At 41.8% G+C, this 26,286-nt stretch overlaps 2 protein-coding genes across 3 annotated transcripts; one reads left to right on the top strand and one right to left on the bottom strand.

The window, feature by feature from the left end:
• Window positions 1-158: 158 nt before the first annotated feature.
• On the bottom strand, window positions 159-6,679 carry clu (clusterin). 2 transcript variants are annotated; one of them, XM_026342208.2, is made up of 10 exons: window positions 6,545-6,679; window positions 3,296-3,454; window positions 3,038-3,186; window positions 2,767-2,937; window positions 2,455-2,625; window positions 2,112-2,322; window positions 1,746-1,886; window positions 1,341-1,567; window positions 1,026-1,198; window positions 159-733 (listed from the first exon to the last, which is right to left on the bottom strand). In XM_026342208.2, exons 2-10 carry the CDS (start codon window positions 3,408-3,410, stop codon window positions 721-723), a joined length of 1,371 nt encoding a protein of 456 aa, XP_026197993.1. In that variant the 5' UTR covers window positions 3,411-3,454; window positions 6,545-6,679; the 3' UTR covers window positions 159-720. The 2 variants fall into 2 exon arrangements, with proteins under 2 accessions (XP_026197993.1, XP_026197994.1); XM_026342209.2 differs by lacking the exon at window positions 6,545-6,679 and adding an exon at window positions 3,764-4,847.
• Window positions 6,680-13,270: 6,591 nt separating this feature from the next.
• On the top strand, window positions 13,271-25,006 carry scara3 (scavenger receptor class A, member 3). Its single transcript, XM_026342124.2, has 12 exons — window positions 13,271-13,616; window positions 18,101-18,136; window positions 19,052-19,096; window positions 19,522-19,641; window positions 21,349-21,429; window positions 21,538-21,656; window positions 21,787-22,031; window positions 22,133-22,352; window positions 22,502-22,590; window positions 22,759-22,951; window positions 23,150-23,327; window positions 23,406-25,006. The coding sequence occupies exons 1-12, from the start codon at window positions 13,610-13,612 to the stop codon at window positions 23,855-23,857; spliced, it is 1,785 nt and encodes a 594-aa protein (XP_026197909.1). The 5' UTR covers window positions 13,271-13,609; the 3' UTR covers window positions 23,858-25,006.
• The last annotated feature ends 1,280 nt before the right edge of the window (window positions 25,007-26,286 follow it).

Below are 26,286 nucleotides of genomic sequence, written 5' to 3' on the forward strand. Positions count from 1 at the left end.
GTGTCATTCTTAATTCTGACTATGCTAAATATCATGAACAAATACTGTAGTATAGTAGCTGTATGTTTGTCATTCAACAATAGTGTTTGGACGAAATTAAAGCTCATATTTACTCAAGAAGCAGCTGAGAAAATTCACAGTAATGACATGAGACAGGATAGGTTTGAGCAGGTTTTATTAAATCTATGTATCAGTTCGTTACTTGGTTGATTTACAGAGGGGTTCAAAGCAACCCTGGACTTTTATTCCATCTTTCCAATCAGTGATTTTAACTCCAGCAAATCCACCACTTCAACCAACTCATAACAGGTGTTAGAGATCTGTAGAAGGGTCGTTCAGGTTATTAAACTCACTGAAACAGCCTCAGCCTCTTGGCAGCGATTCTTTTCTTTTCATTGGATTAAACTTAAATATCAATAATTAACTAGAATAAACCAACTCCGAGTTCGTTAACTCTGTATTTTAAACATTGAGTTGATCATGTGCGATATAAAGGCCTTATATTAGAGGAAATACAGACATGATTCAGGCCAGTTATCTACTAAATCTACTCTCCTACAGCAGGACAAAGAGCTCTAATGTAACAATATAAATCTGTGAGGCGTTTGCAAAAGCACGACTTTGCTGCAATTTACAACGGGATGAGTTTGGCTTCAGGGTTTTTCTCTTCCAGGTGAAATCCAGAACATTCTCACCTCAGCAGACGGTGTCTTCAACGTTTTATTTCGCCACGCTGGAAGAAAACAGAGCATCACATCAGAACTTAGTTCATTTTCATCATTATTTTCATGTAAAGACTGGAAACAGTGGGAAACTGAAGCTCCAGCACCTAAAAGTTCACAAACATCACCAGGGTTTTGTATTTTTTGACAGATGTAGTAGTGATTAATATTTAAGACTCCGATGTTCTGTTTAATCTTCTAATTAGTGAACTCTACAGGTGCTGGTTGATGGTTGTAGTCTCTCTGGTACATTGAATATACAGATAAGACCTTTTCTAAGCAGGAAAACTGTTCGACACTCACACGCTGGTTTCCTTGTAGCGGTCGAGCGCCTCCTGGGCCACCACCTCAGAGAACTTGGGGTCGTTCCAGGGGATGTCGCCGGGCACAGTGAAGTTCATGGGAGGAGCGTCGAAGAGCTGCACAGACACGTTTGTTTCCTCTGGCTGCTTGTCGTCAGTGTCCTTGCACATCACCTACAGTCCAGAGAGAAAAGGCTTCATCTTGTTATTTTTGTCTGAACCTTTAAGGTCGTTCTGAAAGTTGACTTTTTCTGTTTTGTTAATTCTGCAGAACCACAGTGAGTGAGATTACATTTCTTAAAGCAGGCCTACGTACTGTCTGAACACGGAAGATGCCGTCCTTGCTTTCAGTGTTGTTCGCCAGAGACGACACCCAGCCGAACTGCTTGTTGAACAGATCCAGGATGGCGGAGGTGTTGAACATCTGCTCCTCAAACCTCCTGATGAGGGAGTTGTACTGGTATGTGAACCGCTCGGCCATTGCCAGGGCCCTCTCCAGCTCCTCCTTCAGCGGGCCCTCCAGAGGTTTCTTCCCAGAGCAGTCTGGGAAAGAAACATGCAGCAGACAAACTGAGTAAGATCCTAAAACTTAGAAGAATTATTTTTGATGCTTCACACTATTTTTGCATTTTAATACAATCAGATGCTGTGATATGAGTATTAAAGAATCAATGCTGCAGGGATTTAAAAGTATAAACACTTCATCTGAAGGTCATCGTACCGATGTGTTGGATCTCTTTGCATTTCTGACACTCTTCACGGAACTTGAGGCAACCGGCTGAGTTGCGGCGAATCTCTCTGCATGTCATCCTGCCGTTTCCGAAGGGTCTGGTGATCACCACGTCCTCGTTCACACTGCCATCTGCAGCCGGACAAATTCAAATTCAGTTTGGAAAACGCTTCCTCAGCACTTTGGTCTAATGCACTATATAAGACACCATGTACCTGTACATTAGAATAAAATGGTGTCTGATCAGTTTTGTCGAAATGAGTGTATTGGATTTTTCAGCCTAGCATCCTATTTAATAAAGTCTAGCAGCAGCTGTAATTTAGATTTACAGTACATTTAGGATGTCAGAATACGTACCTTCATTAGGAGGAGTGTCAGTGTCGATGTCCATCATGGAATCCATAGAGAAGATGTTCCTTCCCATCCCCATCATGGGGGGGAACAAATTCTGGAAGCCTTGAAAAGGATTGTGGAACAGAGAGCGAATGCTTCTGCTCCGGCGAGTGTACGGTCCCAAGAAACTGGGAAGAAAGAAGCCTGGAGGGCTGTAGTGGATGTGATCAGCCACCTGAGAGACACAACAAAAAAAGCTTCACTTGATCTATTGGGGACATAACAAAGACGAGTTGTGCATCAGTTTTCTGCAGAGATCAAACTACGTTTCTCTTTTGACAAGGTCACTATGTCCGATTCCTGCTACCTTCATACTGTCTGTAAATAAACCATCCACACTGTCGGCCATCTCTGTGTATTTTTCCTCCAGGTTGGTGAACTCTTTGTTCTGTCGCCGTCCCTCCTGCTCCAGGACGTCGATCTTCTCCCCATTGATCCAGATGGAGAAGGGGGACGTTCTGTTGAGCACCTCCTCCAGCTGCAGGTATAAGAAAACTATACATTTCAAGTAATTACTTTTTCACCGGACAATTAAAAAAGAGAAATAAGGTGGTGGGATCATATTTGTGTTGCAAGAATTGTGCCATCAATGTGCTATGAGTGAATGTGAGTGTCTAACCTGGCGTCCCACTAGCCCAGATCCACTGCTGCATGTCTTGGAGTAATATTTAACACAGGTGGACTTCAGACAGGGCTTGCACTCCTCCCACACAGCCTTCATGGTCTCGTTACAAACCTCCTCCTCCTGCTCCAGCTTGGCCTCCACCTCCTGAGCTGTACGGATCGCTTCCTACGTGAGAAATAAAGATTTACATATTAAAGATTCTTTGTTAGTTCATTTGATGCTAAAATGCTTCTGCTGTTGCTGTTGTCATGTAGCACGTCCGTACCTCCTTCTGCAGCTTTGCCTTCTCCAGGGAATCCAAATACCTCTGGTGATCCTGCTCAGATTGCTGCATCACATTCTTCATCTCCTTTATGCCACTAATGGCGTTTTCAATCTGTTTATCCAGATACTTCTCTCCCTGGAGGGAGATCTCTGCAGAGTAACATTTGGATTTTGTTAAAGGGCTCTCTTCTACTCTCTCCTGCACCTCACACTGGTCTCACTGTCTTTATTTTTGGCATGCTGGTGCAGGGAAACTTACCGTTGAGGTCTTCTTTTGATGGAGGCAGGATACAGTTGGCTGAGGCCAGAAGAAGAGCCATCACAGCCAGAGACTTCGAGCCCTTCTTCTTTATTATCATCATCATCATTAACATCCTCTCTGACACTTACAGAGCCAGCAGGTAATGATGAGAAAAGCCTGTTTATAAAGAAAAATGTTTTAGTTTCTGCACAAACTGCCTCCTGACTCTTTTAATGTTGTTGTCTTGTCCCTCCATCTCCACTAGAGGACGACATAAGCTGGGAATAAGCTGAACAGAACCCTACGCAGTAGAAATTGAGCATGGCGGCTCAGCAGTTATGCAGCATTACCCAGCATAATATAAAAATAACCGTCCACCAATCGATACACATGAATAATTCAAAGTGATGTCTGCTGAGGGATCATTTTCCTCCCCTCCAGTTTTCACAGCCAATGCATCAGCAAGGACATGATCACCAAACTGACCTCAGATCCTTGTGCTCTGTGACTTTGACCAACTGTGCCTCTCAATAGCATTACATAAAAAGGAGAACAGCAGGCCCTCTCTCTGTTTACCCGCTGTGGCTCTGACGCGTGCTTGGTCAGCTGCCTGTATGTTCAACACTGACAGAATCAAGAGGGAGAGAAAGTGAGAAAAGTCATCCGACAGATGGATTAGTCGTCTCTCATCTCTGTGTGAAAGCTCAGTGTGTGAGCCTAATCTCTGCTGATTATATCTGCAGCCTGACGTTACCCCCCCCCCCCCCCTGCACGCACCAGTCTGTAATTGTAATGTAAAGTAATGATATCGCTAAGTGACCTTGAATATCCTAGCACCCAGTTCACTTACTGAGGTTTTCCAGACGTTGCTGCTACATCCTGTGGGCTTCATCAGACAAGAACGTTCCCTGGTTGTGATTGTTCAGTTTATTTCAACCTGTCATCATATTTATGCCATGAGAAAACTGAACAGTTTACAATTAGCCAGGAAACTATCTGAGGATGAAAGCTACACACTGTGCCAGAAAGCTGCAGACAGTCCTGCAATAAATCCTCCTTCATGACAAGTATCCCTGGCTGCAGGAGTCGGACTGGGACTGAGTTAGTTTTGCATGTGTTGTTGTGATTAGTTAAAAAAAATAAAATCTGTATTGATGTCCAGCACAGGTTTATAACCTGAATACAAAAGATGTGTCTGTGCACATGTTCTGTTATTCACTGATCTGCTTTGTGTTTGTGTGGCTATAACCTTCGTTTTCGTCTTTGTGTTAACAAACAACCCATTTTGTTCCATCTGCTGATAACATGTATCATCTAACTTGTTTTACACACAATATTTTTAATGAACTTAATCTGATAAGTGGCCAAATATTAGTTATCAACTGCCGGAGCGCTTCTTCTCATGTATTTCTTACTGATTTTGTCATTTTTCCCCAATAAAAGCAGCAAATCTGAAACACACTTTATCCTGATACAGTAACATCTCTTTCTTTTTTTGATCATCTCTAGAGGTTCTTGTGTTGTCCTGTGTTCTACTTGTATTTTGTGTATTTTATAAACTGTACATAATATGTATCTGCACGTTCCAGCCCTTCATCAAAGCTTCATTATAACATATTTGGTATGTTTTGCAAACATTTTAGTCCCTGAGAACTTAAAAACTTTGTAAAATGTGTTTTCTCTAACCTTTCACATAAAGCTTGCAGCAGCTATTATTAGCACGATGCATGATGGATCTAACACTATCCTGGTTTCTATTGTCGTCACATTACAGATAAACTGTGTAACCTTCCTGAATTTTAGTACATCGTTTTAATCTGCAGTGAAAAATGAAAAATGTCGCCAACTGTTCCAAACCCAGCAGGACCGGACGCCCACCTGGGAGCTAAAATAAATGCCCTACTTTCTCCTCTCTTTGGGAGCTCATGTGTTCATGAGTTTAACACCTACAGTACAGTAAAGCCACAGAATGACGTCATTATCGTGTTGACAACTGACTGTAAACTGCTTAATTACAGCAAACCGGTCAGTGGAGTGTTTGTTAACAGAACGCGTCCTTTCTTTAACGACCTGTTTATCAGAAAACAAAAATCCATAACACAGATTTGCTGAAGAGCAGCTGCAGGGATCCTGCAGTTACTCAAGTGAAAGAATGCAAACTGACCTGTAAACAGTCCAGATGTTGTCTGCTGTCATGTTGATCTCCAGAAAATGTTTCAGCAATGATTTCATACTTGATGTGAACAAATGTCACTTTTAAGACAAAATGCCCAACACCTGCTGGATCTGGATGCTGTTCTGGTCCCAAATGGGAAAACTGGTCTGTGATTGATGATGGTAAACTTTGGGTTTGGGAATGTTGGTTGGAAAAACTAATTCTTGAAAGAGGTTCCTCTGGGCTCTGGGAAACTAATAATTGGAATCTGCCCTAAACTACATGTACAGTAGTACTTAGAGTATAATATTTGGACAGTATTGCAGTTTCTATATTATATGTTATATTTATATGTTTCATTCTCTCAGAATCTGCATATATGAGTCTTCCCATGCCAGAAAAAGAAGAAGGAGCAATTAATTAATCTGGATGTGATTCCATTTACATCAAATAGGACACTGGCCTCGTTTCTGCCTCATTTTGAGTGAGGTTTCTGCACCCAGAGGATTCACCTGTCACACGGTTATGCTAAATAAAGGCAAATTTTTAAACAGAAAATGCAGCAAAAACCCTAAAATCTTGTTAGGACGAAGTAAATATTGACAAAAAACATTGTACAAGTGTTTGCAAATGAGTAGCAGGGGCTGCTGGACCTGAATAACATGTCTCTTTCAGCAGCTCATCCTCAAATTGCATGCTTGTAATGTGCAGAAAGAATTGCTGCTGGCTGTAAACAGCTTTAAAGTCTTAAGTGTATTAAAGTAGACCGGCCACAGTGCCATGATGTCATTTACCCTAATCCAGCTGTTTCATCCAGAGATAGAGGTCACACCCATGAGTAAGCAACACAAACAGTCACCTGCTCAGCTGTGAAGTCAGCAATTCCGCATGAAGAACAACAGCTGCATGCACCAAAATACAAATACAGAGCTGTTTACAACGTGACAGCTGATCTGCTAAACCTACAACATGCAGCCACTATGTGCTGCTTTATCTGGTCTAATTTTTCAGAATATAAATGCTACAACATCAAAACTGCACATAACAGTAGAGTTTTATCATCTGAGCATCACCAAGCTGCACAGTCAAAAATAAAAGCCCCTCCGACTCACCTCTGTCTGTTTCCTGAGACTCCAGACAGTCTGAAGCTGCTCCCGTCTCCCTGCTGCTCCTATTTATACCCAGGGATAACGGGGACGGTGCAACTGTGTGATTCACTGACCAGTAATGCTGCCTGCAGTCAAAATGCTGCAACACAAACACACCTTTCCTGAGTTATCCTTCAAAATAAATCGATGAACAAACACTGTGATGATCTGTAAATTATTCAGAACAATGGTTTGATATCTTTGAGATGGATTTTTACATGTAGTCTAACCTGTTGAGAAACTGCCCAATAGAACATGATTCTTTGTTGTGTATGTACAAGATATGTACAAGTTAAAAAAGTCCAGTAGGTTAATCTTACATATAGATGATGAATATGTGTATTTAGAACCCTCAGAGTTCTCAGGATTTTGAGTTTCACATTTGATCTGAACAAGAGAAGAAGCTTTATATGTAAAGATATTTGAGGTCTCAGCAACAGTGTCCCATCCCAGAGGAGAAATGTATGTTAAGGGGGAGTCTTCTTTACAGGTAATATGTGATATTTCTTATCATGGGTAGGCTGCAGTGGTTGGAAAACCTGTTATGTGGTTAATTTCTAACCTATATTCATGTGTTTTTGGCCTAAATGATAATAAATAATAAATTATTAAAGTGCTTTAATTGAAAACATTTCTTTAATGACTTAAGAACAAGTACTTAAACAAAAAAACAACACTTAAACACTCTCTTATGTGTAACTATGTGTATTTAAGCACAAGCTCTTTGCCTTCTGTAAGTGAAATTCTTTGAGCTTTTATTTTGAAATCAGAAAACAGCTTCCTGTTCATTGGATGTTCAAATCTACCTGACTTGATGCTGCTGAGCCTGAGGACTTTTCCAGAAGTTCAGTAATTTATTGGCAGCAGCAAACAGAGCTGCTGAGCAGGAAGACAAACATGTGATTCATCCTGACCATGACTCAACATTTAATATCTCCACTTGCACAAATCTTCACCTGCAAATTGCACAAATTTAGATTATATTTGCAACATGGCAATATTTACAACACTTTGAATGAAGGTGTTTGTGACAATTTCACAACTACTGAACTAGTTGCAGACATTTGAGTCTGATACCATAGTTGTGACTGGTCCTCACATCTTAAAGGACAGTTTGAGAGACTAACACTTGGTTTAAAGGTTCAAAATTACTTTAAAGTTGGAGTAAAGATTGAGGTTGGGTGATGATAAAGGTTAGGGAGATATGTTAAAGTTCATTATGTGAGCCAGGGTCCTCACAACAGAAGAAAACCAAGCACATGTGCAGCTGATTTACTGGAACCTGTCTCCCATGAGATGACGCAGCCTCAAATGTTGTTTTACGAATCACTGTTTGGTTTGAAGACACTTCAGTGTTACTAACTTGACTCAGTTCTCCTCACCCACTGCACCGATGTGTCATGCATTTGTTTTCCTGAGTGTTTTCGTTGTGTTTCTGCTCCTCTGCTGATCTAAATTCCCAAAAACCTCCTCACTCGCTCTGTGTTTCTTCATTGTCCAGTAAAACAAACTTTAACTTTACGAGCTCAGATAAACAGCTCTGTTAATAAAATAAAAAACATTTTAATCTGACCAGTTGGAGATGCATCGTTTTTAATGTGGCCTCGTTAACAGTTAACACATCCAGCTTTTTTTTTGTTGTTGTTTTGTATATTTGGTTTTCTGCAGTAAAGTTTTTTTAGTCCTCCCACACCCGTCTGTTGCTGTTCTCCACTTTCCTGTAGCAACTAATAAACGTCTTCCTCCACACTGATAATTAGCAGGAACGACACAGGTGTAATTAATCACATTTCAGCTCAGTGTCCCTGTCTGGTCCAGGTGTTATGCCCACGTCGTGTCTGCGGTAAACAGTAACAGATTTAGATTTGAACTGTGTGAAAGACAATGGTTCATAAATATTTTCACATCCTCTGAGTTTAGAAATGTTCTGTCTGCTGCTGCAGCCAAATCTTATTTAAAGCTGTTTCATTGGTTTTATTCATCCAAAACAACTGCTGCTCACACACACCATCACTCTCAAGACATATGGGATCATTTATGTAGTGGAAAACCAACAAACGTTTAGTCACCCCGACAGTTGTCGTGACATGTGTTTGACCGTGTTGGTGAATTGTTTGGGACTTCAGTCTTCTCACCAGTGTAAAAGCCAAATGTGACACTAGGTGGCAGGAACGTCATACTCATACACTCGGCTCCCTTCAGGTCCTAACACGGTCTGATTAAACTGTTCTTCCCTCTTTGTTTACTTAATGCTCAGGTGCCAGAAGAGACGGGAAATCTCTTTCACCAGTTACCTGGAAACGTTGCATGAGTCAGAAGTATCACAGTATTGTGAACCGTAATTTACTGCTTCATTATTCTTTGGATCTTGATCCAGTTACGAGGTGAGAAGAGAAAATCAATCAATCCACCATCTACTTATGAAGGTCCACAGCTGATTCTGGTCCTCAGGGCCGTCCTCTTCTGTAGCAGCAGGTTAGTTCCTCCAGCACATACGCGACATTGCTCATCTTTTGTTTGGGTGTAGCGTCTTTAGGGTGGACAAGTCTCCATCTTCTTTGTTTGTGGGTTTGATGTGGACACGTTTGTGGTGTTTTCTAAAAATCCTTTTCAGCTTCTCGGACACACCAGCTATGTAAGGAATAGCCAGGTTGAACCTGGGACTCGGACTATTCGGTTGTTCTTTTTCTACTGCCTGGTTGAAGGCTCATTTAGGGAGCAGAGCACAGAGTGATGAAACCAACTCACTGGTTCACCTGTGTTTCATTGACATACCGTTTAGATAATCAATACATTTGAATGGCTAAACTCTTACTCTGTTGGAAAGGTAGTTGGTCCTGAAGACATACCTGTGGAGGTATGGAAGTGGAAGAAGCTGTTGGAGAGTGAAAAGTTGCCTGAGGAATGCAGGAGAAGTGTACTGGTGCCAATTTGGAGATGCATATAGCTGAGGCAACTACAGAGCAATGAAGCTGATGAGCCATACAGTGAAGTCGTGGGAAAGAGAAGTGGAAGTTAGACTGAGGGCAGAGGTGAGCAGCAATTGGGTTCATGCCTAGAAAGTACAACACATGCAGTCTTTGTTCTAAAGATGCTGACGGAGAATTACAGAGACGGGCAAAGGGAGCTGCACCGTGTCTTTGTAGGTGTAGAGGAAGCGAAGGACAGGGTGCTGTGTGAGGGTGTGAAGTCTGGAGTGTATGTTAGAGTAGTGCAGGACATGTCTGAGAGCTGTAAGACAGTGGAGTTCAAGGTGGAGGTCAGGTCTGCATCAAGGATCAAATCTGAGCCTCTTCTTGTTTGGTCTGGTGATGGACAGACTGACAGAAGAGGTTAAACAGGAATCTCCAGGGACTATGATGTTTCGCAGATGACATAGTGATGTGTGGCGAGAGCAGGTGGAGGAAAATCTAGAGAGGTGGAGGTGTGCTCTGGAAAGCAGATGAAGGAAGGTTAGACACAGCACAAACAAGGAGGTCACAGGGAGCAGAGGTAAAGAAGGGGCAGGACTTTAGGTACTTAGGGTCAAAGGTTCAGTGCAACAGAGAGTGTTGATAAGAGGTGTAGAGGAGTATGCAAGCAGGGTGGAACAGGTGGAGAAAAGTGTTGGGTGATAAAAGAAGATCAGTGAGAATGAAAGAAAAGGTGTTTAAGACGGTGGTGATGCTGCACAGCTTGGAAACTGAAGAAAAGACAGGAGGCAGAGCTGGAGGTAGCAGAGCTGAAGAGGATGGAGAGGATCAGGAATGAGTCCATCAGAGGGACAGACCATGTCAGATGTTTTGGAAATAAAGTCAGAGAGGACAGATTGAGGTGGTTTAGACGTGTTCAGACGTGAAATGGTGAACGAACCGATAAAAGATGCTGAGGTTGCTAGACAGCAGGAGGTATAGAGGAAGATCTAAGAGGAGATTTCTGGATGTGCTGAGGGGAACATGGATTACTCCTGTAGAACTTCAAGTCAAAACACCAGACTTACAAGTTTTTGCTTTTCACTGTCAAGTCAGGTTAAATGAAAGGCAATAAAGATGTAAAGTAAGTAATATTACAGTGTTTGTCTGCGGTGACACTGAATAGAATCACCAGTCAGGTTCAGGTTTAGTTCATCATCTTGTCAGTTTCACTGTTTTGGCTCAGTCTCTCCACTGTCAGAGCATTTTTCTGCTGCAGCTGTTTTCAGACTGATGTCCTCTCTGTGCCAAGCACCAAATGTCAAACAGGCAAAGTTAGTGACCATTGTGGAGCCATGTAGAGCCAGATGTTTCCCCAAGAGGTTAGTTCAGACTAAAAACAGAGCTTAAGACCATCAGACTTTAAATCACCTTGTGGCCAATAAACACAACTTGAACGATCATGTTGCTCTGGATGTGCTTGTGTTCACAGCTTGTTTCTGCTGCTCCAAGTGGGCCAACAAGTGCTGCAGGTTTATTTCAGCTTTAATCTGATTTGAGCCCATTGTTAAATCCACAGCTGTTATTTCCTTTGTTTATTAGTGAGCAGTGTGACAAATGTGTTTTAAAATAACACACAGCAGCAAGTTATGTGGGTTAAATTTTAATATCATACAAGTCAACAGCGCTTGTGGAACAAAAATGTGTTGGACTTCAGATTGTGTTGCTCAGTTACAAGCAGCAGATCCAGTGTGACTAACCTAATTATGTGTTGCGTGACCCATTGCAAACGTGTGTTTTGCTCCACTGACTCAGTGCGAGTGTGCGCATGTCCAGGAGTGCATCCCGTGCCAACCTGCTGCAGGGTTTAATTAGCAAACTACTGAACTAAAACCATTCAGCTGTGCAGCCAATCCTCATCTGGTGGCACGAGTTTCAGAATTTCAACACACACACACGGAAAGAGAAGCTCTGATCGAGCTGCTCTGCTGACTTCCACCACAAAACATAATTATCACCAGTTTTAATTGGTCCCATTGGTGGTACTGAATGACCCGGGCGGACGGGCCACAGATTGACATCAAACATTTGGAGGATTCTGGTATCAATTTGAGGGTAAATGACTTGTCTCTGTGTTTGTGTGTGTGTGTGTGTGGATGGTGTGTGAGTGTGTTGGATTGTACATTAACCGAGCTGATTAAGAAACTTGTAATCAAAGACCAGTGGTAATAACCTCACACAATCTTAATTTCCACAAACAGTAGCACCCAAGGCCAAAACAGTTCCCATTTACTTTTCCTTTGAATGAAAAAAGGGAGGAAAGAATGCAACTTAGGAGACACGCGAGGATGCAGGAAGCCTCGAAACATTAGTCACTCTGCTTAAAGCTGTGATAGTCACTTAAAGAGTCACTTAAATGTCATGATAGCAATGTCCCTCAGACTATTAGGGACAGATCCTGGCCACTTTAGTAGGTACACCGTGCTAGTACTGAGTTTGACCTCAGAACTGCCCTAATGCTTTAAGGCATAGATGAGAACAACATGCTTGTTGGAGATTTTGGTCCATATTGATGGAACAGCATCTAAATGATGCTCAGTGTCTCAAGAAAAAGTCCCGTGCACCATTACACCACCAACAGCAGCCTGATCAGTTGACAAAAGACATGGTGGGTTAATGCTTTCAAGCCCTTTATGCCAAATTCGGACCCTGATATTTTTCCACTTTCTCTTGTTTAATCTTGATGAACAGCCTCAGTTTTATGTTCTTAGCTGACAGGAGTGGCACTCGGTGTGTTCATCTGCTGCTGTAGTCCAATCTTTGAAGTGTTGTACCCTGAGAGATGCACATCTGCATGTGTCATTTGTAATGAGTGGTTAGTTGCTGTTGGCTGGAAATTCTCCAGGCATCGCTGGCATAAACTGAATATTTTCACCCAGAACTGCGGCTTACTGCACATTTTCTCTTGTTGGACCTTTCTCTGACATCTCTGCAAACCCATAGAGATACATGATGATAATGTTTTAAGAGTCCCAAGTTGTGAGAAACAGCCAGACAATCCTCAGGATGCAGGTACTAGACAACACCTTAACAAACTCACTGCACATCATTCAGGAAAAGCATTTCCAAAAAGACAATAAACAAAAACTATGTACGTCCTCTGAAATAATTCAGCAGGTTGTTATGTTGATATTTTTTTATTAAAATGGGACAAATATCCATCAGTCTAGTCATTTTTATTGATGTAGCCCTTATCAAAAATTTGCCTCAAGGGCCTCCTCAGTTTCTCACATCTTAAAAACGTGATCCACATTGTGGGTACCGTACTTGCATGTCCAGGTTTCTTCTTCTGCACACGAGCACAAAGAGTGCAGAAGAGGAAATAAAGGAGCTGCCTCGTCAGCTGGATGGCCGGATGTTTTAGTGCACCTGCTGTTAGTCTTTAACATTTGAAGTCGATGTTAGCGGGAGCACGCTGAGAAGCCTGAAAACTGGTGCCAGACAGGGATCACAGCTTTGACATGTGTGTTGCTCTGTGTGTGTGCTTTCAGAAACTATTTTCCTGTCTCCCAGGCCGTGGCCACAGATATTCAAGGTGCTTGCTCCACAACGTTCAAACATTTGTTAGCAATTAGCCTCGGCCACAAAACAGACTTAACCAAAGAAACACATGGACCCACCCTCCTTTTTTTTTTTATTCTGTCCCCTTTCCAGTCCCTCCCTCATCTTCCAGTTTCTTTGTTCCACTCCCATCTCTTTCTGCTTCTCACCACCCATCCTCTTTCTCTTCCTCCCTCTCTCTCCAAGTTGCACATGGTTTCTGTCTGAGGAGGTTTAGATTTCACAGGCTCTTGATGGGAGAGGGATGAAACACAACACATCCTACATGGGGTGATATTTAATGTGGTCCGCTCCTGAGGCTTTCTCCATTTCTAAATCTCTGGAACTAAAACATTTAGGGAAGCTTTCTTTTTTTCTTTGGAAATCTGCAAACAACTGGAAAAAGTTGCACGGATGAGTTAACAGGCATCCTAAAGGTAAACAGATTCCTCTGTGTGAAAAAGATAAAGAAAGCCGCAGCAAACAAGCTTCAGAAAACTGGACCACGAGTAGTTTGTAAAGGACTAAAGGAGAAACCATGAAAGGTAAAGTGACTTTATTTTTTACATATTGACACATACTTTTGTCTTTCTCATGATGCAAACACATTTCTTACCAACACTTTGATGCATTTCCTAGTGTGAAAATTGTTGAAAGGAACAGAACCATGTCATGTTAGCACACAGGCAGGCACCTGCACCGGGCACCAGCAAACACATATACTCCTCATCTGCTCTGAACCTTTGTGGTGTGGCACCCGAGAAAGTGCCGGCTTGTCGTTCTTGGATTGAGACACTTTGATCAGTCAGCTTTAAATCTCTGAGTGTGTGTGTGAGTTCACACCACAACCCTGTTTCATGAAACATATAATGCTCCAACACAGATTGACTTAATTGACTTCCCATTTTAAACAAATGCCATGAAAGGAGACCTTTCAGGGGCTTTAAAGAGGGAAGAGCTGAACAGCATGAGAAGTGAAAGGCTGACAGAGATGGGAATGAAGCAGAAATAAATCCTACCTCTGTGTGAACAGCTTGAAGAGATGCTAAGAAATGTTCTCATTTGTTACCAACAGAATCAGACACACGATGGATCTTAGAGTATCTGTATGTCCTAGTTTTGTTTGTAATAATTATGATGTGATAACTGTGTTTGATTAGACAGATAACATGTCAGTCATGGATTTCATTGCTTTGATTAGCTTCTACATGCATTGTTAATTGAGGTTGTTTACCTTTCACCTTTCAGTTCTGTACTTTCGCACATATTAGTAGTGATGTGAGCAGCTGTGCATCATGGCATAAAACACCTTCACCTCAATCCCCATTTCTCCAGTATACCTGAACCTAAAGCAGGGAACAAGGCTGCAGAGCGAGAACATGAGGCGACAATCTTGCAGGAAACTGAGAGCAGAGGGGAGCTAATAAAAGACAGGATGACCACAGGTGGAACAGGCTGAGTAATTAAGGCCGAGGCAATGGGAGAGTGAATCAGTCCATGCTTGGGCACGGCAGGAAGTGGCTGGAGAGCAGAGTAACAGGAGTGGGACCAGGTAAAAAAGGGAGAGAGGGGGGAAAATAACTAAACTGACTAAATTAAATCAACCTGGAGAATGAAATATTAAATACAGACTTTAGTAATTGTCACTGTTTTGCAAAACATCCCAACTGTAGACATAAAAGTAAAACACTGTACTGATGTATTTTAAAAGAAGGTGGGCTTATGAGCAAAAATAAACCTCAAAGCAGATTGTTTAAGAAGCTGCATGGCACCACAAGACGACACAGCAAATTAACTCCAACATATACAGTACAGGTCACCGCCAAACAGTACAGGAGGTCTGTTACTGTGGTTTCCAGTCCTGCTGAGAGGTACTCCAGCTGTGGCCAACCAGAACAAAACATGCTGCCTCATGCATTCCTGACAGAGCTGCAGAGGAGGGGAAAGTCAGAGCGAGGTAGAGGAGAAGGGGGAAGGGGAGGACAGGAGACAGGTGTACGTCTGGCAAAGGAGAAGGAAAGAGTGAGAGAACAGGAGACACAGGCGCTGCTTTTAATGCCGTTTCTGCTGTGGCAGCGTTTGGATATTCTCACCTTCAGCTCATCTCTGTGGAAAGTTCCTCAAAGATGGTGAGCACGTGAAATTTGAGGGCAAGTAAGAAAATATCAGGAAGCCTCAAAGCCCTAAATAAAGTATTAGAGAATATTGTACACACCCTTTGGCCTCACAGCCTTGCAAACCCACCCAGGCTTGTCTCTGTGTCTCTGCTTGGCTGTCCAAAGTGGTTTAGTCCTGAGAATGCGTTTCTGGGATTGTGACTCTTGTTTCACTGCTGAACCACAATAAAAGAACATTCCCAAGTAATGAGTTGTCTATAACTTCAGCTTTGCAGTCTCCAGCAACACATACCAGGCGTTTATAGTTTTGTGAGACCACACATTCCAGTCAAAGGGCACCTAAACGACTTGGATGTCAAAAGAGGTTTGGAAAGGAGCTCGTTTGGCTTTATGAGCAGTTGTGGTCAAGCCCTCCACCCTGATCAGGAGCACGGCCCTCCTCGTGACTCCCGGTTTCATTTGAGGGTGGGATTTGCTGAGGTCCTTGAGGGGAATTTCCAAAATAACTTGTATAAACTAACAAAAGAAAGATGAATTGAAAAGGAGTGAATCTGTGCATCTTTGTGTGGAGAGTCCAGCTCTATTTGTATGTCAGATTAGAGGGCATTCAGGGCATGTTACTCAGTCTGGGAACACATTTTGCGCAATCCCCAGCTGAAAGTGAAGTCCACAATGAGTGAGAAGGGAGTGAGAGAATGGGAAAGTCCAACATCCCCGAAGAGAAAACCACCACAGAGAAACCACAAATACGAAATGATGCTAATGCTTCACTGACTCAAGTACAAGCCTGGTGCTGCATTCACCAGAGGTTTGATGGTGAAAGAGGAAGGGGAACTGGGGGCCAATTGACTCCATGTGGATAAAGATGCACTTTTCTGTTTGTTTTTAAAAGTTCATACTCAATGTTGACTTCACCTGCATGTGTGTCTTTATACAAGTAAACCTGTCTGATGTATGTTTGTTCCTGCATTTCAAGATGATTTTCACGTAGCTGACCACACTGGTGTCTTACCCTGATCCACTAACACCCGACTTCCACTTGCACTTCCAGGAAGCTCGGTCAGCATGAAATCAGTCCTTCAGTGGAGGCTTCTTTAAGCTTTAACAAGCACAGCAGCCACAGGGGAAAAATGTCAAGCATCAGATTGACAAAAGAGAAATTCAAGTCTCAGCTTCTGTGCACATTTTGCTTGTGGCTGTGCTTCATGTTTTTGTTTATGTCCCTTAGTTTGACTCATCTTATTTCCATCATTATTAATTTAGATAACAGAGCCTCCAGGTGGGGCCCAGTCCTCCTAACCTCCCCTCTCCCTCCATCGTTCTCTCCTTCTCACTGTTTTGTTACTCGTCCACCCAGACCTGACCTCAGCTGTTCCACCTCGACTCACACAAACATTCACCTCACTGTGGGGTTTGCACACCAGCTGTACTTTGCTCTATTTACTTAAGTTGTTTTGAAGATTTTTTTTTATTTTTTATATTTGGTTCTACAGTCCTTCTGCAGAAAACCAAAGTTTATATTCTGAAATTACATCTTACTGCTAACCCTGTTGGTGTCATCACCACATACCTTCGTGCTGCTTAAACACTGTTATTTGCTTCTCATGGACAGTGAGCAGAAGTAAACTTCATGCCACATACGCAGGAGCTTAAAGTAGGTAACACGTTTGCACCAGAAAATGTGCATCATCTCATCAGACTGCTACTGGTTTTATTTTCTTCCCAGGCTCTAGTTCTCCCCCTATCAGAGGCCTGACCTTCCTACGTGTTGAGCTGATCATGTGGTTAACTGGAGACAGATCCACAGCAGGCATTTTGCATTATTCTGTTTTCACTTAAGCAATCGACTACATCAGAGAACTGAAATAGCTCAAATGACCAGAAAATCTGTAAATCCACTGTGTACACTTTTTCTGCTCATTTGCATTTTCTCCATCGTATTGCAACATCTGACCAAGGCTCCAGACAGTCTTTGCTGTGTGCAACAAGAGGAAAGCAAGAAATCCTGCAGAGTCTCATTTCAAGCCTGCAGGGAAGTTTTTAATAAAACAGGATTCCTACAAATTACACTACATCTGTCTGGACTCTGTCAACACTTGTCCACATGCCTCTAATCTGAAACATCACCGTAAAGGCAGACTATTTGAAGTGCAAAGATAAATTCTGCAATATATCCACATACATCACAGTAAACAGCAACAGTTTCTGCAGTTTGACACGGTTTGGTTTGACAACAGCTCCTTTGGCAGTCGCAACACGGGACTATGGCAAAGTGTCAAATTATCTTTATTCAGCAAATGAGCAGCCTAAGAAACATATCATTTTCCTTTTACTGTGTTGATCTGGGTGTTTTCCATTAAAAACAGCCTCCCCTCCAGTTCCAGTCACTGTTTAGGTTTGTTAAATGTAAAGCTCCACAACCACAGTGCCTCAAGTGTGTGTGTTCGGCTGTCACCTCGAGTGGTGCACAATTATTGAGGTGTTACAAACGAATGTATTCTGGGGCTAATTGTGTAGTTTATTAACCCCTCAGGTTATTTTCTGTGGATGTTGTGCTTCTTACTTCCACAGTGTGTGGTGACAACGTCTTTAGAAACACGTGCACATAACACACAATGCTTCGCCACAGAATCAGCACAAATCACTCACAATTCTTCTCATGCTTTAAACCACTACGGGGATTTTTCTTGAGTGAAGAACAGCTCGGAGAAAATGTTTGAGCTGAACAAAAGCTTTTTTTTTTTTCTGAATATACTCTCAGTACATAGCGAAGACTCTTGGGGGAGTATTTGGGGTATTGTGAGGCAGCTGGGTTGGATGATTTATTTCAAGGGTAATAAAACTTGTTGGTTTCAGTTCACTTCTTTTGTCTAAATATCTGCTTTGTGTCTTTTTTTCTTTAACTTTGACAGACAACAACGGCGGATACGAGAACCATCTTTTCAAAGGTGACGATCAAGATGTTCCACTGTCCTGAGCTAAAAAAACATACATGCCAACTACTTTGATATACGCATTTATCAGTCTATACCCTCACATGTATCATGTATCACCCAACTTTCAGCTGACGTACAAACATTCTCACATTATCCTGAAAAATCTTTTGATACACTTGGAATTAATTAATCTTCCCCCCAATCTCTGCAAGGTGGTCAGGCCCTGATGCAGCAAAGCAGGCCCAAATCATGATGTTTCCTCCACTAAACTTTTCAGTTAGGATGATGTTTTCATGATGATATGCGGTGACCTCTTTATGCCAAATATAGTGCTGTGTGTTCTTTCCAAAGAGTTCAATCTTAGTTTCATCAGTCCACAAAACATTTTGCCAAAGCCGCTGTGGAGTGTCAATGTGCTCTTTGGCAAACTTCAGGCCTGCAGCAATGTTTTTTTAGTAAGCGCATCTCACTCATTGATGAGTGTTTGTTGTGCTCTTGGGGTCATTTTGACTGGCTGCCCACTTCTTGGTAGAGTAGCCACAGTCATAAAGTGTTGTGTCCATTTGTAGATTGTTTAACTGTAGACTGGTGAATTTCTGAAAGTCTAAATCGACAATTCTTGATCATAGATCCTCTGACAGCTCCTCTCGGTGAGGCATGGCTCACATAAGCATATTTTTCTTGTGTGGAGCAAACTCTTGCCACTGTAGCTTAACAAAATTCAACTGCCTGAAAATCTAACGAACATATCAGCCAACATGTCAATCAAGGTTATCACCTATCACAACCATCTATAAACCAGATCTTCTGAATGATCATAACTGATTTTCTAAATCCTATCTTAATTATTTATGAAAATTTAACTTCAGAAATTCAAGTTTGTAATGTCAGGGGTTGAACATCGTGTCTTCCTTGTCTTGTTTTCAGAGGAGGATCTCACTGGAGAAGAAGAGGAAATTCCTTCCTTCAGAGGTGAAGGCCACATAATGTACACACATGCAAGTCTAACGACAACAAACACGGTCGTGTGTGTGTGTGTGTGTGTGTGTGTGTGTTTTTATTCACCAATGACACTTTGACTTCCAAATTCTGTGTATGTTTGCACATCTGCACTGACAATCCTCCTGTGCATTTCAAATGAAAACACAACTTGAAAGTTTGTGAACCCCTGAGTGTTTTCTCTATTTCTGAATGAACACGATCTAAAACACGATCGGATTTTCATGTAAGTCCTAAAATTAAAAGGAACTCAATTAAAGAGGATGAAATCATTAGGAGAATGTTGAACAATAGTGTGCAGAGCAGAGCTGCAAGGAGGAAGCCCCTCCTGTCACAGTCTATGTTTTTCATTAAGTTGTTGTCTCTCAAATGTTAATTTGTGTGTCTTTATTCTGCAGGTCGAACTAGAGGTGGCTGTGCGAGATGCCAGAAAAGCCATTCTCTCCAGCTGGCTGTTAAAGTCCTCTATGGATTTGTGGCGTTCCTCATCATTACTGTGGTGGTGCTGGGAACACTTGGTGAGCTCAGATTGAATTTAATTTTCATCCTGCAGCCTTAAATGAATAATTCGCTCCAGATATTAACTGTCTGACTCCCCCACAGAGACGCCAACCCTTTAATTTGACAGCAGTCTAATCAGTTGTTTGAAACTATGAGATTTGTTGGGTAATTACACTGGTTTTCCAGCTAATTTTAGTTGTATTAGCAGTAAATTAACAAGATTTTTCCGAGAAAGACTAAAGCACTCTGGCTCTAATTTGAAGATAAATGGAGAAAGTTGCTACAGTTAAGTACTTGTTCAGTGTATTTGAAGACATAAACTAACAGGTACTGCAAGTGAAATATGCTTCATGCACCCACATGAATATCCTGTGGACTTTCCAGACTAAAGTCCTAAGTTAGACTCTCTGTAATGACATAGATGGAAATTAGATGGAAAATAATACATAACCAAATAAGAAGAGAAGCAGACTTGTCTTGAGAAAAGGTCAGACGTTAATTTGAATGTACGTGTGTCTCGGTAAAACCTGGTCTATTTAAACGCTCGTAGATCTAATAAATGTGGCGCTGGGTCCTGTGCGTCATATGCTACATGACAGCTGCTCAGCGGCACCAGATGCTTTTAACACTGACATCACAGTTTATTGAGTTTGAAAGCTGTAAATCTTGATTTTTCACTGCTCTTCAGGGACGTCGGAGGAGAAAAGGAGGCTTGGTTGAGTGATGCAAAATCCCACAACACACATGAAAGTTTGTACTCAGGTATTCATGTACAGAAAGGCAGTAAAGTGTAGTATTGCTCTAGTATTTTGTAAACTTTACTCTACAAGTTCACAAAAGTCTGCATTCTGCCACCAGTGACACACAAATCTGTGACCAAACACATACTAATTGATCTCGTAAATGCCAATGCAGGAGAGATATTAAAATTCTTACATCAACAAAGTGCTAAAACTTTCTTCAGACATGATATTACACTTGGCTGCATCAACTGTGCATGTGGACAAGGATAAACAGTAACCTTTGATTTTCATTCCCTGCTGACTATTACTCTGCAAAAACTTCATAGAAAACAGATTTTTTGGAATGAAAAAGGTTTTTAAAGTCATCACACACAAAGCATTTTAAAAAATACACCCAGTAATGTATGACTTGTGTAAAAACGTCAATAATTGCTTTATTCACTATGCATTTTAATACTGCTTTAGTGTACTTGCACAAAAACCCAGGTTGAGCATCACTGTCTCAGACGCTAATACAGTAGAGCAGGTGGTATGTGCAGGACGCATGTGGAAGCGTTTATATATGCAAACATACAATGAAACAGACCAGCATTATTCCCCTTTGAGACTATGATGCTGAAAAATTCAGCAAACCGACTTGAGCATACACACAAAACGTCACATTCAACACATTCTTGTTGCTCTTCGGGGAGGTAGAGGGGGAACAGGACCCGACCAGCTGGGTACATCAGTGTTTTGGTTACATTTGTTAGCTAATAAAAATGTTAAATCACCTTTTCCTGTTTTTACTCCTTCAAATACTTCCTATTTCCTCTTCACAACACTCCTGATAATAATTTCTGTGCCCATTCAGCACATAAATATGGATTACTCCCTGGTTAGCGTTTACAGTACAGCAAACTTGATAGTTATATAAATAAACCCAAATTTCTGGAATAATTTTATATGTTTATTTAAATTCCTGGGTTTCCTGATTTGCAGTGTTCAGGAAAGTTGACAACCTGGTCAAGGAGGAGATCATCTACGACAAGAAGATCACCAAGGTCCAACAAGGAATAGATGGTAAGGTACAGGTGGACACACAAATGGTTACCAGAAGCTTGTATCAGTCTTCTCTCACAGTCTCTTTCTTTGCCCTTCATGCTCCATCCTTGTGTTTCCATCTCTCAGATCTGAGCTCCACCTCTAACTGCTCAGGCTGTCTCAGTGTGTCTCGGTGTAGCGAGGAGCTCGACAAGCTGAAGCGAGAGTTTGAAGATATCCAGCGATTGATACTGGGACAAAAGCAGGTACTGATGGAGGATCACACGTTTTCTACACTGTTTGTGATGATTGTAAAAAAGAGACGCAGCAGAATCATCAGAAAAGAACAGACACAAGCTGGACACAGCTTCTCACTTCATTCATTTCTTCCTCCAGGTCCTGGACCAGACCACTCAAACTCAGACCACCCTAAAATCCACCAGCAACCAGCTGACACGCGAAATGCAAAACCACTTAATTTCTATCAAACTTCTCAACCAGTCATTGGAAAGATACCTGGACCAGGTGGAGGGCTGGAAAGATGTGACTGAGGAAACTGAAGAGAAGATGAAGACTCTGATGGAGGATCAGTATGAAATTAAAGCTACAGCCCATCAGGTTAACACAACAGTGGGACTGAGGTGAATAATAAGATGCAGAAAGGAGCTGAGCCGCTGTAGCTGCTCTCTACCAAACATCTACTGTATTTCATGTTTGTACTGTGCTTCCCTCTGTGTTCCAGCACAATGTGGATAGATGCCCTGCAGAGAAAAGCCGAAGAGGAGACTCTGGTCCTCCAGAAGTTGACCAGCGACTGGCAGAACTACAGTCGAGTCCTGAGCGTCATCAAATCCAACACAAGCAGCACCACACAAATCTTGCGCAGTCTCCAGAACAACGTCATAGCAGATCACCAGAGAATCATCATGTCCACTGAAGTTTACTACGACCTCACTCAGCAGGTGTGTTTGTGTTTCTGTTTGCCTGATACTGAACGAATGAAGGGAAGATGTGTGTTGTAGAGTTACTGTATTTTATGTGCAGCATTACACAGGTTTCATCCCAGCTCCTTTAGAAGTTTGTTTGATGAAATAATGATTTGGTTTCCCAGGTTATGAATCTGCAGATGCAACTCGACAATGCGACGTCTTTCATGGATGAGCATGAGGAGAACATGCATGACCTTCAATACCATTCCAGGTAACACACATACACATTAATGTCCAGCACAAACGCTCCTATCGGAAGTATTAAAGTTAACTTTCTCTACGGTTTCTCATTGATCTATATCTCAATATTTAGTTTTACAGTCTTTATACTGTAAATGTAAAACGTCAAAGTGTAACCCCTCTGATTTGTCCTCGTTAGATACTACGAGAACAGGACAGGGGAGCGCTTCTCTGCCTTGGATGGGCGCCTGAAATCTATAGAAATGGAGATCGACACAGTCTCCTCCAGCATCACCGCCACAGTGAGCCACGTCCAGAGCATGTACAAATATATCAGCGTGGAGAGCTCGTCCTGCCAGAGTCGCCTGGGCAGACACACAGAAGAACTACAGGTTGTAATTATTGATGGATTGAGAAATTGAGTGCACAAAGAAAGCAGTTTTAAGCAGTGATGGCAGCTTTAACCAGCTTTGAAGCCTGGTGTTACGTTACCTTTTAGGTGTAGTTGCCTTTGTGCGTTTATCCTAATTGTCTGGATAAAGTTTTGTTTTAAAGGTTGGCTAAAATGTCTTGTATATTTCACACTGTAGAACTTGAACAACACAGTCTTGTTACTTCTTCACCTGGCTGACACTCTGAGGCAGCAGAACGTGCTGCTAAATGTCCGACTAGATGTGGATGTCAGGAATTTGTCCATGGTGATGGAAGAGATGAAGCTCGTGGATGTTCACCACGCCCGGCTCATCAAGAACTTCACTATACTGAAAGGTGCAGTAGAGGTCCTACATAGGAACAGAACACTGTGCACTTTTCTGTTTTTAACATCTCCTTGTCCTTAATCAACAGGTGCTCCTGGACCACCAGGGCCCAAGGGGAACCGTGGTGAGACTGGTCCAAAAGGGCCAATGGGACTGACTGGGAGCAAAGGGGACCAAGGACCCACAGGAATCCGTGGATCAGCTGGGGAGAAGGGTTTTATTGGGCCCAAAGGGGACACAGGTGAACGAGGTCCCAGTGGCAACAGAGGGCCAATGGGAATCAAAGGAGCAAAAGGGTCTCTTGGTACACCAGGACCACAAGGTGAGAGGGGCCAGAAAGGTGACATGGGCCCCTCAGGTAAAAATGGGGTTGCAGGACCCACAGGACCTCCTGGCATCCAGGGTCAGACAGGGCTCCCTGGCATTGTTGGACCAAGTGGTCCAAAGGGAAAACCTGGGCCTCCAGGGCCACCTGGACCACCAGGCCCCCCTGGATCTCCAGCCTTGCCTCACCCTGCTGCTGGGTCTAAGAGACAGTAGAGACGAGGACTCAGACGTGATTTAAACATAGAAGCTTAAGAATTATAGTTGGGTATGAACTGAAGGAACATGTTGCTGCAGCCAGAGACACAAGAATCCAGTTCTATGGGTGAACGAGTGCAGCAAATCATATTGTAAATGAAACTTTAAAGGACGCACAGGACCACGTGTTCAGAGTGGAGAAATGAAGGTGGAAAATGGACTGATTGGGGAAAACTGCCTTCATAAACCCCATAGGACTCATTCTGTAACAACTTTCAATAAACACAATAACAACCCACCTGGCAGTCCACAAACCGTCATAGTGAGACCAGCATGAGCTTCTACCCAACTTAAAAACATTAATTACTGAACTTTAAATCTTGCCTAGTTGAAATTACTGGAAGTAAAGAATGTGTTTGAGGTTTTTATAAAGCAACCAAAGTCTCCTGGGGCATAATGAACAGGAGGGTTGTTTACACTTCCATGCACTAAATGTTCTTTTTACAGTATCCTCACATCGACATTGATCCATTTCTGCACTTTGTTGGATCACAAAGCTTTGACTTTTGGACTTTCAGGGCAGGTACTCTGAAAACATTGTTTTATCACCATTTATGGACCAAAAGTTTAAACATTATCACCCGTGTCTGATGCAGAAGTTCAGAACCTTCAGTCTGAATTGTGTTTCACATTGTACACAGCATTTATTTCTTCTGTTGCTGTTGAAATGAATAAGTAGATGTATTGTTGACTCCAGTTGGCAGGTTTGTGAAAACAAAATGAAAGTGGAAACTTTACTGTATTTTCAAACGCAATAGAGGAAGATTGATGCCACACTGTTTATATGGACCTATAGCCAGGAGGAATTAGCCTAGCTTAGCATTAATCTTAGCATCTAATTCTAAATAACACATATCTCGTTTAATCTGTACACAAAAAGAAATGTATGTGGTGTTCATTCCACTTGTGCTAAGCTAAGCTAACTGCCTCCAGCCCAGTTGCAGAAAAGTAGAATCAGTTTTTGTTTTTGTGAAAGTAGAAATAAGCATGTTGTACAACATTTTACAAAAAGGGAAGCATACTATTTTTTGGACAGTGTTTGTATTTTGAGTGGTGTTATGAAATGCAACTGGTTTGCATCGACCTTCAATAAAAGCTTTTCTAACAGCTCCGTGTCATGTGCCATGAACACACCTCAGCTCCTCATATTTGTGAGGTCTGCTGTCAGTGACCCCGCTAATTGCCTGTTGATTTAACACGGAGTTGTCACATTTCACTGTAGAATATATGTTACAGTATATGGAACACAAAATTAAGATTAAGACCCACAGCATGCTGAAAATCAGTGTCTGATCATTAGCCTGTGACACAGATGAGAGCAGATGTGCTGTAATGTAAAACAGATGATAGCCTCCCGGCAGCCGGCTGTGGTGAATGATACTTTCACAACATGTCTTTCTCTCTCTCTCGGTTCTGGTACATGACAGGCCTTGTGGGATGTTGGGAACCTGATCTGCAACAAAAACTTCCTACAAGAATCCACCCATGTCCCTTATTCCTGCAGCCTGGCATGACAAAATCCTTTGCTGTATTTACCACAGAAACTAAAAGTAAAAGTGTAAAAATCCTGCTGTTTCTAATCTATGAAGCAGAAATGTGTGATCAAGATGAAGGTGCTGTACGTCCTACATACAAGAGACAAGAAAAAGTATGTGAACCTTTTGGAATTTCATGGTTTTCTGCATTAATGTGATCTGATCTTCATCTAAGTCAAGAGTCACACCTACAAACTAACACATGACAATGGGCTTTTTTTTAGGTCAAAGGGTTCACATACTTTTTCTTGCCACTGTGTATTCTGCTTACGTATGCTCCTTTTAGACTTTCTCAATCTGACTTGCACCATTTCCCTGCTGTTCAAACATATGGTGAGGAAGACCTCCAGCAGGCAAATATTTCCACATGTGGAACAATAGTTACCCAGATCTGTTGCTAAATTGTTGGAGGACAAAAATGTAGGGGCACAGGATTACAGATGTCACCACATCCCATTTTGAGAAATACAGAGGGAACAAAGAGACAATGGCAGAAGAGAGAGAGAGAGAAGATTGAAGAATGCATAAGTTAAAGAAGACAGTATTTTTTTATTTGACAAAAACAACATTGGAAAGTACAACAATCGTAAACACAAATGAAAAATATGAAATTAGAAATAAAATGCAGTTGTAATAGAAACATATCCAACACTCTTAAATATAATACATTTTACAAGTTTATTTCATTTTACATTACAAGTGAAAAAGTCTAACAAAGTGGTAAACGAACCACTGACAAACTATAATGGACCTTAAAACTAGATGAAAATGACATTTTGGCAGTTTTGGTTTATTACAATGACCAACAACCATGAAAATCATTTTTTTAAACAGACTTTCTTAAGTAATTAT

The sequence above is a fragment of the Anabas testudineus genome, chromosome 24 (genome assembly GCF_900324465.2).
Source record: "Anabas testudineus chromosome 24, fAnaTes1.2, whole genome shotgun sequence".
In the NCBI taxonomy this organism is placed as follows: Eukaryota; Metazoa; Chordata; class Actinopteri; order Anabantiformes; family Anabantidae; genus Anabas; species Anabas testudineus.